This window comes from Centropristis striata, chromosome 1 (assembly GCF_030273125.1).
Source record: "Centropristis striata isolate RG_2023a ecotype Rhode Island chromosome 1, C.striata_1.0, whole genome shotgun sequence".
In the NCBI taxonomy this organism is placed as follows: domain Eukaryota; kingdom Metazoa; phylum Chordata; class Actinopteri; order Perciformes; family Serranidae; genus Centropristis; species Centropristis striata.
In genome coordinates this window covers 3,979,165-3,994,154 of record NC_081517.1, presented here as the reverse complement: position 1 = coordinate 3,994,154, position 14,990 = coordinate 3,979,165, and the positions used below count along the sequence as shown (strand labels likewise).

At 40.1% G+C, this 14,990-nt stretch overlaps 1 protein-coding gene across 1 annotated transcript in view; it reads right to left on the bottom strand.

Annotated features, from left to right (window-relative positions):
* The window catches only part of LOC131989124 (xylosyltransferase 1-like), a 130,455-nt gene that overhangs the window by 16,392 nt on the left and 99,073 nt on the right, over nucleotides 1-14,990 (bottom strand). The window contains exons 8-9 of the mRNA XM_059354351.1: nucleotides 13,042-13,307; nucleotides 4,082-4,280 (exon numbers count right to left, since the gene is read on the bottom strand). Coding sequence (XP_059210334.1) covers nucleotides 4,082-4,280; nucleotides 13,042-13,307 — 465 coding nt within the window. The remainder of the gene's footprint in view (nucleotides 1-4,081; nucleotides 4,281-13,041; nucleotides 13,308-14,990) is intronic.

Sequence of the window (14,990 nt, the reverse complement as noted above, 5' to 3'; positions counted from 1 at the left end):
TCTAAATATATCGGGATATGAATTTTGGTCCATGTTATGTAACAGTTAGGAGAAATTTAAGAACTTTTATTTTGAAGAGGTGACTTTTATTTTGGTGACTCTCCGGTCTCCTAGAGGAATCAGTCCTGTTTTGTTATCAGCAAGAGCAACAATCCTTATCTTTCTTTATTCTTGTGGCATTGCCAGTGAGTATGTTTATTTGTATTTGTATATTTGTTTAGGAGGATTTAACATGTTGTAAGTTATATTTGTTTTATTTGACTCTATGCACGTGGTTAATATTGTTTGTATTATTTGTTTATTTTCAGTTTTACCTTTTCTTCATTAAAACGGCCTGATCATTGCAGGACATTTTTGGAGAGATGAGTTTAGCTGAGAACAGTACAGTCCATATCGCCCAGCCCTACTGGTTAGCTTAGCTTAGCATACACACTGGAAACAGTTAGCCTGACCTAGCCTTTTTAAATTATGTTCTGAACAGCAACTTTTTTCCTGCAGTCACATTTAACTCCACGGGAAAAATATAATTGTCCAGTTCTCATTCTGTCTCTGTCATTATTTCAGCCTCTCTTTTTAGCTTCGAAGAAGACATTTGGGTACATCATGTTTTTAGCATTTTGATAAAATTGGCTCAGCTTGATAAATGTGAAATTAAAAAAAACATTAAAGTAGGAACACAAAAGTGTCTAACTCAGTTAGTATTCAACAACATTGTTGAAAAGCACTATTTAGTGATTGGTGTCCTATGAGGATGCTGTCCACCCACACTGATGCATACAGAGCAGTTAGTAGTAATTGTCTGCCATTAATATGTGAGGTTGTAACAGCATGGGCAAGCATTTTGTTTTTGGTGTTGTTTTTAACCATCAATTATCAATGTTGTGGTTTAATTTCCCTTTCCTATCTGCTCATTATATATGTGAGTTTGTTACAGTACAGATTGTACAACACATGTCACATTACCTCACAAATCAAAAGAATGACTTAAAATGTATTGCTACAGTTCTCGGAGTGAACAACTAATTCCTCTACACGTTTGCAATAGATTTTCATGTACATTTTCTATCATTTGGTGGGTGGATATAAGTTTCAATACTTTACAAACTGTTCTAAGATGTCTCATGTATACAAATATTTGCTGGCTTTATGAAATTAAATCATCTTTAGCAGTGGCGGTTCTAGACCAATTTTACTGTGGGGGCCAAGGAGGGGCATATTTAAAAACTGCAAAGATGATATTTAAGCATTCAAAACCTTTATTTTACCTTATTTAAAAATCTCATTTAAGTGTATTTGGAAGATACAAATTCATTGACTGAAACAATGAGACTTACCAACAAGAACTGTTATTTTTGTACGACAATGATATTTCTCATCTTTGTGCACAAATACTTTTTTTTGTAATATACACAAGCCTTTATTGCTTTTATTTCACTACACAATGTACACATTTTGGGTTCCTTTTCTGTACAATGCAAAATTGTTTGAAGAAAAAATAGGTAAGAATTGTTCCGTCATTCATCGTTTTTAAACTGATCATTGATCATTGATCATCACATTTTGCTATTTTGCTGTGACATCTTTGCATGTTATACCCCAATGAAGACTCTTTAATTTGAACCAAATTAGTCATCCACGATTTAATAAAATATTTTTGATGTACAATCAAGAGTGCCACTGGACAGTCGTTTTCTATGCTTACTTCACTACTTGGCCTATCCCTGAAGAGCACCTTTTTTTAAAAACTTCTACATCAACAACATTTTTTTTGGCCCAGTACTGCCTTAAATTTTTTTGGTCATATAATATATATTTTTTAGGCTCTGATTTGGCAGATTTGTTAGTGATTTAAATGATTGCCCTTAAAAAAAGACTGGGTTGGCCCCTGGGATGATATATAGTAGGGCTGGGCGACATATTGATATAAAAAATATATCGATATATTTTTAAATGTGATATGGAATTAGACCATATCGCATATATCGATAAAGTTCAATTTTTTTCTTTCTTTATATATAAATGCTGCCCTTACTAGGGTTTGTCATATTTATTCTTTTGTAATGTTCGTTATTCTTTTCTCATATAAATATATTTATTTCAGAAAAAGATTGACCTATTTAATTCATAGGCTATCTTATTTAAGATATTTTTTCATATAAATGTGTACTTTATGGAGCTTTGATTTTTTTGAAAAAGGTACTCCTGTTGTTATACAGTATTTATGTTCACTCAAATAAATGTTTTTTAATATTTGGCTTCAACATTGACTGAACATTTGCTCTCACTTTGGGGTAAAAATATTGGGATATATATTGTATATCAATATTCAGCCTAAATATATCGGGTTATGACTTTTGGTCCATATCGCCCAGCCCTACTTCACTACTTGGCCTATCCCTGAAGAGCACCTTTTTTTTTTTTTTACTTCTACATCACCAACAGTTTTTTTTGGCCCGGTACTGCCTTCAAATTTTTTGCTCATAATAAAATATCCTTTTAGGCTCTGATTTGGCAGATTTGTTAGTGATTTAAATGATTACTCTTAAACAAAAGACTGGCCCCTATGATGATATATAGTATATGACTTTTTTGTCCATTCCACACAAAAGGTTAAAAACAATATAGAACTCTTAACAGCATCAAATTCTATAACATCTTTTTTGAGGCATTTTTTGACACTTTTCAGACAAATGTTTATTACAGACTGTTGCTCGTTTTATTGGTTTAATTTACATCATAATGTGTTCCAGTTATTCTGTCAGTCCCTGTATATCCTCCACCACAATGTGTATGTGTATATCCAATGTGGTAGAGCAGGGAATAAAGCATCTGTCAAAGTCAGTCATTCTACTGTAAAAGATTTGTCCAACAAAGAGTAATATACCTCTCAATGTCAAGTCTGACTTGAGGTGAAATACTAATTTTAACTGTGTGGGCCGTAAGTGGTCTTGCACTAAATCATGCTGTAAAAAGGCCCATAAAGGCAGCTGGGAGGCGGCAGGAGAGGAGTGAAAAGAAAGACATATCTGTCTTCCTTTATATCTAAAGGAGGACAGGGAACACATTGTTAAGCCAACCATATGGTTTATCTAGCAAACTCCAGCGTATAGCTTTAGTATAATGGCTCGTATCTGCTAAGTTGACAAAAAGCGCAGAGTTACTGCTGCTACGGCGTGCCGTCTTATTCAAGCTCTTTCTGAATGACACATGGACAAACTGACTGACTGACAGCCACTGCACAGCACCAGACAGCCAAGGCTTTCTCCGGCTGAGCATCCAGATAAAAGCCACAGCCCACATCACTTCTCTGTCACTCACAGTTTTTATAGGCTCGACACACATACACGGCTCAGTGAGAGGGACCGGCGCCGCGACTGGCTGTCTGGATCCCTTCGAGTTCACTCTGAGACCCGCTGGAGGAGGTAAAACAAGGTCAAGGCGTGTCCAGGTGTACGAGTTTGGGCACAAACAAAAAGCAAACAAGTTTGTTGACATTTCAGCTTCCTGCAAAGCTGCGCATGATAAACCAGAGAAAAAGGTCAATTTGCATTCACTCAGTTAATTTTGTCCTTTTTAAAAAGCCACTCTGTGGCTGTCACATCACAGCCGAGCTGCTGTATCCTAAACAGGCGTTGTGGTAAACAGAAACACAGATTAACATAACAAGACAATCAAGGGAAGCATTGCAGTGTGAAGGTGAGAAGACGTTCTATTAGGAAACAACAAATAAGCAGCACATGAAGCGCTCATCCCTATAAACTTGGATGAATTCAATCAATTTACATTTTACAAGGCCATTACAGGCACCAGTTTAATTGCGTGGGGATGCGCTGCTATGAGCCTTGGCAAGGTCGCCATAGCAATGAATATAAGGCCACCATGGCAATGAGCTGTATGCCTCACCTCTAATTATATGCTGAAGAGCTGAGTTTTTCCTATGTGGTGCTTAGGGGTTTAATGGAACTCATTTCCTGACCCTGGCAATGGCTGACTCATTGTTTTGGGACTTTTGCCGAACAAATGACTTCAATGTAAATTAAAAAATAAAAGTTACGCCACACAGGCCGATATAACGACTCACCTCGGCGAACTGCAACCTGCTGAATGTGCTGCTGGGAGGCGTGGTTATCTTAAAGTTCTTCTTGGGTGCCACCCATGTCTCCATGGTCTCCAGCTTGCTGGTTGCCAGATTGGTGGCGTGGTGCTTGACCAGGTAGCCCTGGAACTGGTCTGACTGGAAGTAGAGGTGCACTGACACCGGGTGGCCCATAGGGAAGTACCTGGCAGAGAGAGAGAGGATCCATTAGCAAACCTGATACGTGCTGACCTATCTGCTGCGCTGCTTTTCAGGGCCAACGGTGTAAGAGGAGGAGAAATCCAGATCCATCTGGATAACGTCTGGAAAGAAGCAGCCTTGGACATGCTAATGCGTGTTCTCACTGAAGATTAGTGGGGAGTCAATGTACTCTGTGAGTGTGTGACATGGTGGACATTAATTCAATGACCTTTAACAGAAAACCAATTGGTCAAAGACATGTGTCGACCATGCTGATAATTCCCATTAAGCATTGCTTGTTGGTTGCTATGGCTACACTTGGATAATCAGGGTTTTTTTAATACTATTTTTATGCTGGAACATGATTTTACAGTAAATCAAGGATAAGTAATGGGCTAGTGAACGGTTTATTAAAGCCCAAGTACCTCAAAGGGAGTAAATAACAAACGTCCTCTGTGCTAATTATTGCTTTACTGTGTGTATCAACATGTGTTCTGATTCTGAAGTGGAAATGATGGTTAAAGAAGACATGTGACAGTCGAGACCGCGGCGTTTTGCTCGCTGGAGAAAATTACAGAATAGTCCTGGGCTGTACTGGCAGCAGCTTCAGATTAGTCAGAGCTCCGAACGCGCAGCGACAATCCAGCTAAACACGTTACGAGTCCGCGGAAACAAAGTTGAACTGGGTCATCCAGTCAGCTGAAGCTGAATGAAGGTCTTGCCCCTCTGATTAGTCTGTTGTTTGTTTGTGTGTCGCTTCGTACGCGGCAGAGGGCCGGCCCTCGGGGCAGCCAGCCCGAGTGACTTCTGGAAAAACAAAAAAGGGGCCATGGTGGGCACTGCTGGGGGAAGCTCCACAGCTGCTCTCTGCACACGTCCTGACTCCTTCGCGCTCAGATTTCTCATCCTTCATCTCTTCTGCTTCCTTGAATTTGGCTTTATCCTCCCTCTTTTGCACACACACACATACACGGATTAACACACACACACACACACACACTGTCCCTCCCTGCTCCCCAGTGCCCATGGCCTCATCAGTATTCCACTAAAGGACCAGGAGTCAACCCGTCCCGGTAAATGCTACCCTGACAAGCAGAACAGCAAATATTTACACCCACAAGGATAGCAGAGCACACTCCCTCCCCACATGCTCCCTTTCTCTCTATCTTTCCCCTCTACTCTTCTCTATTTCCCCATCTGCCTTTCTCTATTTGCACCTCTCCTCTCCCCGCTTCTCCTCCTTTCATCCTGCTTTCTGTCCTCGTCCCTCGACTCTAATTCCCCCCTGCCCCGTCTTTCCCAAAAGGCTGCCAGTGTGCGAGGCAGTGAGAAGGGGTCGGGGCGTAGCCGGCACAGAAGCTCCATTCAGGCTTTTACTCCACAGTCTCTCCAATGGAGTCACAGCGGGCTGCTAAAAGAGCCAAATCCCTCTCTGTGGCCTTCTCCCCTCTCTCTCTCCAGTCTCACACTGAGGCTGACCGATCCATCTGTTAGTAGCACATCTGAATTCTATATGCATGCAAAATATGGGGCCACACACACACACACACACACACACACACACACTATGTGGCGCTGTTGACACCTCAGACCATGACACAAATAAGACATATGTTGCTGAAGGTCAGAGCTGCAGAGCACTTTAAAACATTATTAAAAACCTATTTATTCTCCTTGGCGTTCAGTCCCAGCTAGGCAAAAATTACTTTTACTTTTTATTCTTTTATTTCTTTCTTTTTTAACTCTAACTCTGTTTTTAAATTGAGTTTTTATGACTATTTTTTATTGTTTTTAGTATTTTATTGTTTTTATTGCTATTATTTTTTACTATATTTGTGTATGATTGTTATTGTATTTTAATAACTGTACAGCATTTTGGTTGTTTTTAAATGTGCTCTGTAAATAAACTTTGACTTGACTATATAAAATGTACATAATGTATGTATATGTCTTATTTTTATTCTTTATTCTGTTTTTATATCTTTTTAAACTCTGTATCTTGAGCTGCTTTTTAAAAAAACTTTTTATCCTTTTATTTCTTTCTTTTTTAACTCTAACTCTGTTTTTAGATTGAGTTTTTATGACTATTTTTTATTGTTTTATTGTTTTTAGTATTTTATTGTTTTTATTGCTTTTATTTATTACTGTATTTGTGTATGATTGTTATTGTATTTTAATAACTGCACAGCATTTTGGTCAACTGAGGTTGTTTTTAAATGTGCTCTATAAATAAACTTTGACTTGACTATATAAAATGTACATAATGTATGTATATGTCTTATTTTTATTCTTTATTCTGTTTTTATATCTTTGTAAACTCTGTATCTTGAGCTGCTTTTTTAAAAAACTTTTTATCCTTTTATTTCTTTCTTTTTTTTACTCTAACTGTGTTTTTGATTGCATTTTTATTACTATTTTTTATTGTTTTTAGTATTTTATTGTTTTTATTTATTACTATGTTTGTGTATGATTTTTATAATATTTTATATTATTCATTATTTTAATAACTGTACAGCACTTTGGTCAACTGAGGTTGTTTTTAAATGTGCTCTATAAATAAACTTTGACTTGACTTGAAGTGAGGACTCGATTGGCTTTAATTACCTGACTTGATCATTAAAATTCCAGATCAATAAAAACACAAACAAGGCCACACCAGACAGGTGTTGTGTGGTCATGGCCCCATTATTAGGCCCATAAACCAGAGTGTGGCTGAATTAAAAGAAAATCCCAAGGCTCATTTATTACCTCCGCCAAGGAGGTCATGTTTTTGGCTCTGGTTGTTTGTCTGTTTGTCAGCAGGATTACAGAAAAAGTCCTCGCCCAGTTTTAATGAAACTTGATGAACTGATCTTATGCCCAAACCCAACTGGGCGGGAAGGATTAGACTCTAACTTCAAAACTGCCTCAGGCTTGAATCGGGTCAGGTTTGGACATATTTCCTGGTGTTTTTGTTTAATTTTTAAAATGTATTTTCATGCAGACCGTACGGCTTAATGTGATGTTGGTGCTTGGTTCAGGCTCTGATCATGTTTGGACAGAAACGATGTGGGTTCATGAAGGTTTGGGCCCGAGACTTTTGGAGCAGATCATGGCTTTAGGATGTAGCAAATCTTCTTTGTAGTTCCCATAATGATTTCACATAACGACTTTAAACTCATGAACACACTAAATTTAGAAGAACAATTTCCCAACTGGCGAAATGTACGGTGGCCCTGAGAGCTCACAGCGCAGCAACTTAAAAAAAAACACATGCAAATACACAAAACACAAATTGAAAAAACATCTTCATCAATTTGACAACACAAGCGCAACATTTAGAAAACGCTGCAAAGACCACAACACAACACAATAAGTAAACGCGCTGCAAATAGATCACAACACAACAGAAGTGTTTCCAGAGGACACTTAAAAGTGATGCACACGTCTGGACGCGCATGTGATATTATCACGTTATTTCAATATAATTATAATTTCATGCTATAACGTAATAACGTGAAATTACGACGTTATTTCATGATAATGATATTTTCATGTTAAAACGTGATATATACTGTTAGCCCGCTAGCGTTAGCCCGCTAGCCCGTATCAATCACATTGCAGCAAAACAAATCAAATAAATAAATGATACACGTTTTAGTTGGTCTCTCTCAACGGCATCGAGTTGGTCTTGGTCTTGCTAGCCTGCTAATGTGAGCATGCTATCGATCGCCGGCTAATGTTAGCATGCTATCGATCGGCCATTAACATTAGCATGCTATGATTGTTATAACTTGAAATTATAATTATCTTGAAATAACGTGATAATATCACATGCGTGTCCAGACGTGTGCATCACTTTGAATGGTCCTCTGGAAACACTTCTGTTGTGTTGTGGTCTTTGCAGCGCGTTTTCTTAATGCTGCGCTTGTGTTGTCAATTTGATGAAGATGTTTTCTCAATTTGTGTTTTGTGTATTTGCATGTGCTTTCTTAAGTTGCAGCGCTGTGAGCTCTCAGGGCCACCGTAGAAATGGGACCATCCGAGGAGCACATGAATGCACCATTGCCCTCGGCGGAGGTCCGCGTTCTTCTTTTTCTTTAGCTTGAGCTCACATTATTTATCTTTGAGCTCATAAACTTCATTATGGAGTACCATACACTTATCTAGCAACACAGTGAAGATTATTAGCAATGCCTTTTTGCCTTTATATTACACCAGGAATTATGAGAAGTAGTGTATTATTCATGGCTTCCACCCAGTAATACTGCAGTGATTAATATATATGACAGAGCACGTCATAAACCAGGCAGGATCGCACTGCTGTCTGACACTATGTGTGAAATTATGGTATCCTATTAAGACCAGAGAAATGTGAAATAACATATTATATGTCAGTATATGCGACACATAACATGGATACTTTGGGTTATCCCCAGTTTGTGCCTCTCATATATTACTATTACATTCAAGACACAGAGCACCTGAACTAAAACAAAATAATCACCTTACTTCTCTCTGACAGTATTTCCAGAATTCTCCTTTTTAACCATTTTCTTTATTTAAGACTTTTCTCCTTATCCAGATACCTGGAGGTACCATGTCCTTGGTCTTTGTTATAAAACTTATGTAAAATAAATCCAAATATAACCACATTATTGTGTTAAACTATTAGAAATAAGTATAATCTTTTTTAAATCCAAACTGTTTCAGGTTACTACGTATAAAAACATTATTCACAATGTCCTGCTGTGCTATTGGTCATTTCAGAAAGGTGTGCACATACCACCTCAATCATTATTTTTATTATGAACCCGACTTCTCATCTGTGCACAATTAGCTCCATTGAAAGATCCAAAGAAAGCGCAATGAAAGAATGTTGACTCAGCTTTGTAAAAACACCATTAAACAGCTTTACAAGCACTCAGACACCTCATAGACTTTATCCTGACTTGCAGCTTGTGGAGGGATTGAGACTTAACGTAAAATGCTTAAAGGGGTAGTTCTGTTTTTTTCCCCTTCTTTTTTTAAGTGGGGTTGTATGAGGTAGTAATCCATAGTCTGTGTATTACCTGCAGTTGCTGGTGGTCTGTATGAACCCAATTTGGAGAAGCAGGCAGGAGTACCAGCATGGAATAATGTGCTGCTTGATAGTGATTTTGGTTATTATTATCAAGAAAACCATGGAAAATGTCGAGATATCAGCTTTTAAATTAAACTCTCATGAGCTATTTTTGTTGTTATCATTATATTTGTCCAAACAAATGTACCTCTAGTTGTACCAGGCATTAAAATGAACAAGAAATTGAAGAAAAAGGGTGGTCTAATACAGTGATTCCCAACTGGGGGGGCCTGACCCCCCAAGGGGGGCGCCAAAGATCCATGGGGGGTCGCGAAGCCCTTTTGATTTTAAGGGATGTAATAAATATGTGTTAAATATAGATGAGTCAGCGTTTAATTCATTAGTGGGACAAAAACAACTAAATAAGGGCTACATTACACTTTTATTCATTTATTTAAATAGAAAAATCACCATAGAAAAGTCTAAAAATAAAGGCTATATCACGAGAATAAGGACATGTGTAACATCCCTCCTGCAGTATACACAGGTAACCTCACCTAGCGGTAACCTCACCTAGCGGTAACCTCACCTAGTGGTAACCTCACCTAGCGGTAACCTCACCTAGCGGTAACCTCACCTAGAGGTAACCTCACCTAGCGGTAACCTCAACTAGCGGCAACCTCACCTAGAGGTAACCTCATCTAGCGGTAACCTCACCTAGCGGTAACCTCACCTAGCGGTAACCTCACCTAGCGGCAACCTCACCTAGCGGCAACCTCACCTAGCGGTAACCTCACCTAGCGGTAACCTCACCTAACAACAGAAACACAGAGCTAATGGAAAAATGGCGAAGCATCAGGGAGACGAAAATGCTGAATATCTCAAAAAGAAAAAGAGAGGGTACCATGAAAGTTACATTGAATTTGGCTTCATAGAAGCAATGGACAATGAGGGGGTCGCCAAAGTTTACAATGGTAAAAATGTGGGTCCCTCAAGAAAAAGGTTGGGAACCACTGGACTAATAGGTAGGTATACAGACACATCAGCAGCACCACTCTTGAGTTGCTCAAATAAACACTCACCCATATACAAAACTACACACACATGCAGACATTTACAGAAGTTCTCTCCACTTCCTGCCTTTTGACCTTTGACCTGTCAGCTCTCTAAAAGTGCTTTTACATGTAAATGTTGAAGGCTGAGGTTTGCTTGTCTGCCTGAAGGAAATGCTTTTTCTCACAGCCCCATTTCCTGGTAATGACAGAGATCTTTGGAGACCCCTCCTCTGTTATACATGCAAAGACACACACATGTACACATGTGTGTATGTATGTAACCACCTTCTCCGCGGTCCGCTCTCTGTTTTTAACAGATGTATGAGTAGAAACAGCTGTAGCTGATAGACAGGTTTTGAGGTTTGACAGATGGAAACATGCTGCCGTTCTGTGCTCGGCTTTACCCGCAGGACTTTACAGAACACCCACACTGCAGCGGAGTGTGTGTGTGTGTGTGTGTGGGAGTGGCATTAAACGTCTTGCTGTACAGGAGCCCTGCTTAAGAGGAGCAAACCATCTCAGCTGACAGGAGGCGATCGCTTTTGTGTCGCCTCCTAGATTTACTTTATAACAGCAAGTGACGCTGCACTCGAAGAGGCCATCAGTCAGTTTACCTGATGATTTCTGAAACTTTCCTGAGTAGAACGATAATAACTGGCAGCTTGGATGACGACCAACACAAACCAAAGCAGATCCAATCACTGCTGCTTTCCTTTTTTCGCTGTGTCCCGTATATTTTCCCTTATCCTGTCTCGTGTGGGGAGAAGTCATCTTATGTTCATTTTAACGACATCAACAAAGATGTTATCTTAATGTTTGCTGCCATTGTAGGTGTCATGTTTGTTGTTTTATCTGTTGTTTCAGGGTAAAATGCTTTTTTTTAAGGAGATACACAGATACACTTGCTGTCACACGTACACAAATTAGCAATTTTACACCTCTGCTTTTTGCTCCGAATCAGCATATTTACTTTGTCACTGTTTTTTAATCACTTTGCATCTAGGATTTATCGCAGTGCAGATAAACTAAAGGAAATCTAACCTAAAATGCTCCTACACCAGATGCTACTGCAAACATATGCTGCTGAAAAGCCTTAGTGGAGTACATGAAGCTTAAATGTTCCATTTGTCCATTAAAAATGAAAACATTATGTGGTTTCCCTTTTCACTTCAACCACATGTTAACTGGAATTCATACATTTCCACTAATAATAAAGTGGCCTGGAGGGACAGCTTTCAATGCTACGACCCATATAGACTCATTATCTCTGGGATAAACTGACACAGTGTCATGTTACAAAATGAATAGCATTACCCAGGGTTCACTGCTGCTGATTGGAACTATTCATTGTTATCCTATTTCCAGGACATGTGATGCTCCAGAGACACAAAGACAAAAGGCTTTCATGTACTTTAAGTTGTGGTTTCTCATGCAAACATGGGTGTGCCTGGCTTTGAGAGTACAAACACACTGAAGTGCACCTGTGGGTGGTGGTGCAGGTTTGTCCTGATGCTGTGATCAAAAGCATTAACATAAGCCTCATCGGGCGTCCCGGTGGCACACCCGGTAGAACGCCTACCATAGAGGCATTGTCCTGTGAGTGGGCGGCACGGGTTCGAATCCGACTTGGAGCCCTTTCCCTATGTCTCTCCCCTTCAATCTATTAATAAAGCCTTGAAAATGGCCAAAAAATAGTTAAAACATAAGCTCCTTTTATAGTGCCGGTTTCATGCCGGGACATTTTCGGCTCTGTAACGTCTCGCCTACACTATGAAAGCGCCCGAAGTGGGATGCCGGGATCAAAAGAGCCGACCAATTTTCCGCCTCCAGAGGTAGTCACAGAGGCAGGAAATTGTTGGGACTGTTGGAAGCGGGACCACTATGAACGGGACATTGGGGCGATATTTGACATTGTGTGTGATGAAGACACATCTTCCACTTCCGACAGACATCCAATCACTGTTCACTACATTTACGTTTTACATTTACATTTAGTCATTTAGCAGACGCTTTTATCCAAAGCGACTTACAGGAAGACTAAAAAACAAACAATCAAGGTATAGTGCAATAATAATTAGTGCATCAATAAGTGCTAGTGACAATTCTTTGAGGAGTAGAATTATCGGGTGGTGCTAGGAGAGAAGATGCTCTCTGAAGGTCTTCAGGAGTTTTTTAAAGGTAGAGAGGGACGCCCCTGCTCTGGTTGGAACTGGTAGTGGTTCCACCAGCGGGGAACAAGAAATGCAAAGAGTCTGGATTGCCTTGGACCAAACTGGCATGCTCACTGTGCATGTGGTGTCCGCCGCTGATTGTAAACAAACTGGCATTGCTTACTGTGCAAAGAGTGTCCGGTGCTTGTTGTAAACAAACGGAGGTCGCTAAGTGAACACATGCTGCTGCAGCACATACACACTGTACTGCTACAGTGCTAACTGTGTAGCCTATTAGCATTGTGCTACTGTGCAGCACTGCTGCCGCTCTGACTATCGTCTCCTCCCACCTCGTTTCACGACGCCAGACTGCACTATGAAAGGGCAGAAAATCCCGCCTTCACAGGATCACTATGAACGCCCTAAGATGAAAAGTCGGCACGGATCTTTCCGACAATATAGCGGGACATTTGCAGGACTATGGACTATGAAAGGGGCTATAGTGTTTAGGAGACTAACCTGCAGCTGTGATCCTTTGGGTTTCCCTGCAGCGAGGCGGCAGCTCTGGCCAGGCCCAGCCGAGAGAAGGAGTGGAAGTACGTGAGCTGCGTGTCAGACAGACTGGCCACGCCATCTGGCTCGTCATACATGTTCTCCCAGTATGAGTTTAGGCCCTGCATCCCCTGGGGTAACGGTCCGAAGAGGTAGGCGTCCAGCTGGTTCACTATCTCCTGGTTCACGCTGGCTTCAAACTTCCTGGCAAAGAAGGTAGGCCGCACCGTTTGCTGCCGAGGGAGAGGGGAGGGAGGGGAACGAGGGAGGGAAGAGATAAAGAGAAGAGGGAAAAAAGGAGAAGATTAGGAAGTGGTGGTGCGCCAGGATGGCAGGGGAACAAATATGATGTGTTAGATGTGTGTGGAAGTGATGTGTGGGCAGAGAGAAGAAAGACGTGGTAGAGCACAGTTGGTAGAAAGTAGCAGATAAAAAGAAGGTAAATATTTTCTGTATGAATATGTGGATGAATTATTGCATACATTAAATCAAAATGACTCTCTCGGTTTCATTCATTTGCAGAACAAATGGTCTATATGTATTACATCTTTTGTTCTCTGTCAGTGGCTCCCACATGGGATTGCAATACAAATTTCAGGCGATGAAAGATGAATAAACGACTACCCTCCAAAGATTTAGCATTGCACTTCAGTAACATTGTCAAAAATATCGGGATATGTATCGTATATCGATATTCAGCCTAAATATATTGGGATATGACTTTTGGTCCATATCGCCCAGCCCTATGAGAGGTCTCAATGAAACTATTAATGAAAAGATTTTGTCTGTGTTGCTGGAGTCACTCCGAGCATCTGTGTCAGACAGCTTCATTACAGGAATTATTATGAAGAAAGATAAGGAGATGCCTCACATGTCTCACAAGCATCTGTGTGTAAACTGATACAGCAGCTGTATGATTTTTTTTTCCAGTCTGGTCCTTTTCCCTTTTTTGTATTTATCCATCCATTCATCACATCTTTTCTCAACAGTTCCTTGTCTATGGTTTGGCCTCCTCCACTCCACCCATGTCTTTCTCACCCTCTCTGTCCCTGCCGCACATTTGCCTGTGTGGTTGATAGTGCATCATGAAATCTGCTGCCTACACAGCTTGGCCTATGCACAAAGACATCTTGTGAGCCCCAGACACAAAACTATTTGCTGATGCAGTTACTCAGCACCGAACACCTTGGTGCTACCTGCTAAGAAAGGAGACAAATCAACCTGCAGCTTTTTCTCATGCCGAGGGACAACTGTGGCTTGCTGATGCAGAAGATGCATTAACCCTCTGTGATCAGCTGCAGATCAAGGAGCCACCTCCTTTGCACCACTGGTTGCAAGAAGAAGGCGGATTGTATAGGTCTATGAGAAAATTACCTTACTTATCATTTGATTATTACTTCAGGAAATATTTTCCTAAAGAGTTTACAGTCTCAGTTGCTAGTTTAAAGTAGCCTTCAACACACTATGATGTTCAATTCATAAATTATGGTCCTATTTCGAGTAAAATAAATAATAGTAAGTATGGTATGCTTTAGGGCGTGGCTACCTTGTGATTGTTGCTACCACAGTGAATTTTTGTCACCTAAAAAAGTCTTGTTAAGCTCTGAGTTATATTTAAAATACAGTTTAAGGACTGGGCTGATAATTTCCCCCCCCCCAGATATTAGATTTTGTTTTAAACCTGTTTTTGTTAGCAAAACGTTACCTCCTAATCAATATGGTTACGGATGCAATTTACTCAGCTATAAAGACTGTTTCCCAAATCTGCAATGCAAATGCAAAACTGCCATATCTGCAATGCCGTACTTTCCGATGTTTTCACAGTAATTTCGAGTAAGACCGCCACCACCAGTGTAGGTATAATTGATGTATACATATTTAACTATCTAAGTGTGAAATTAGATTTTTGTACATGG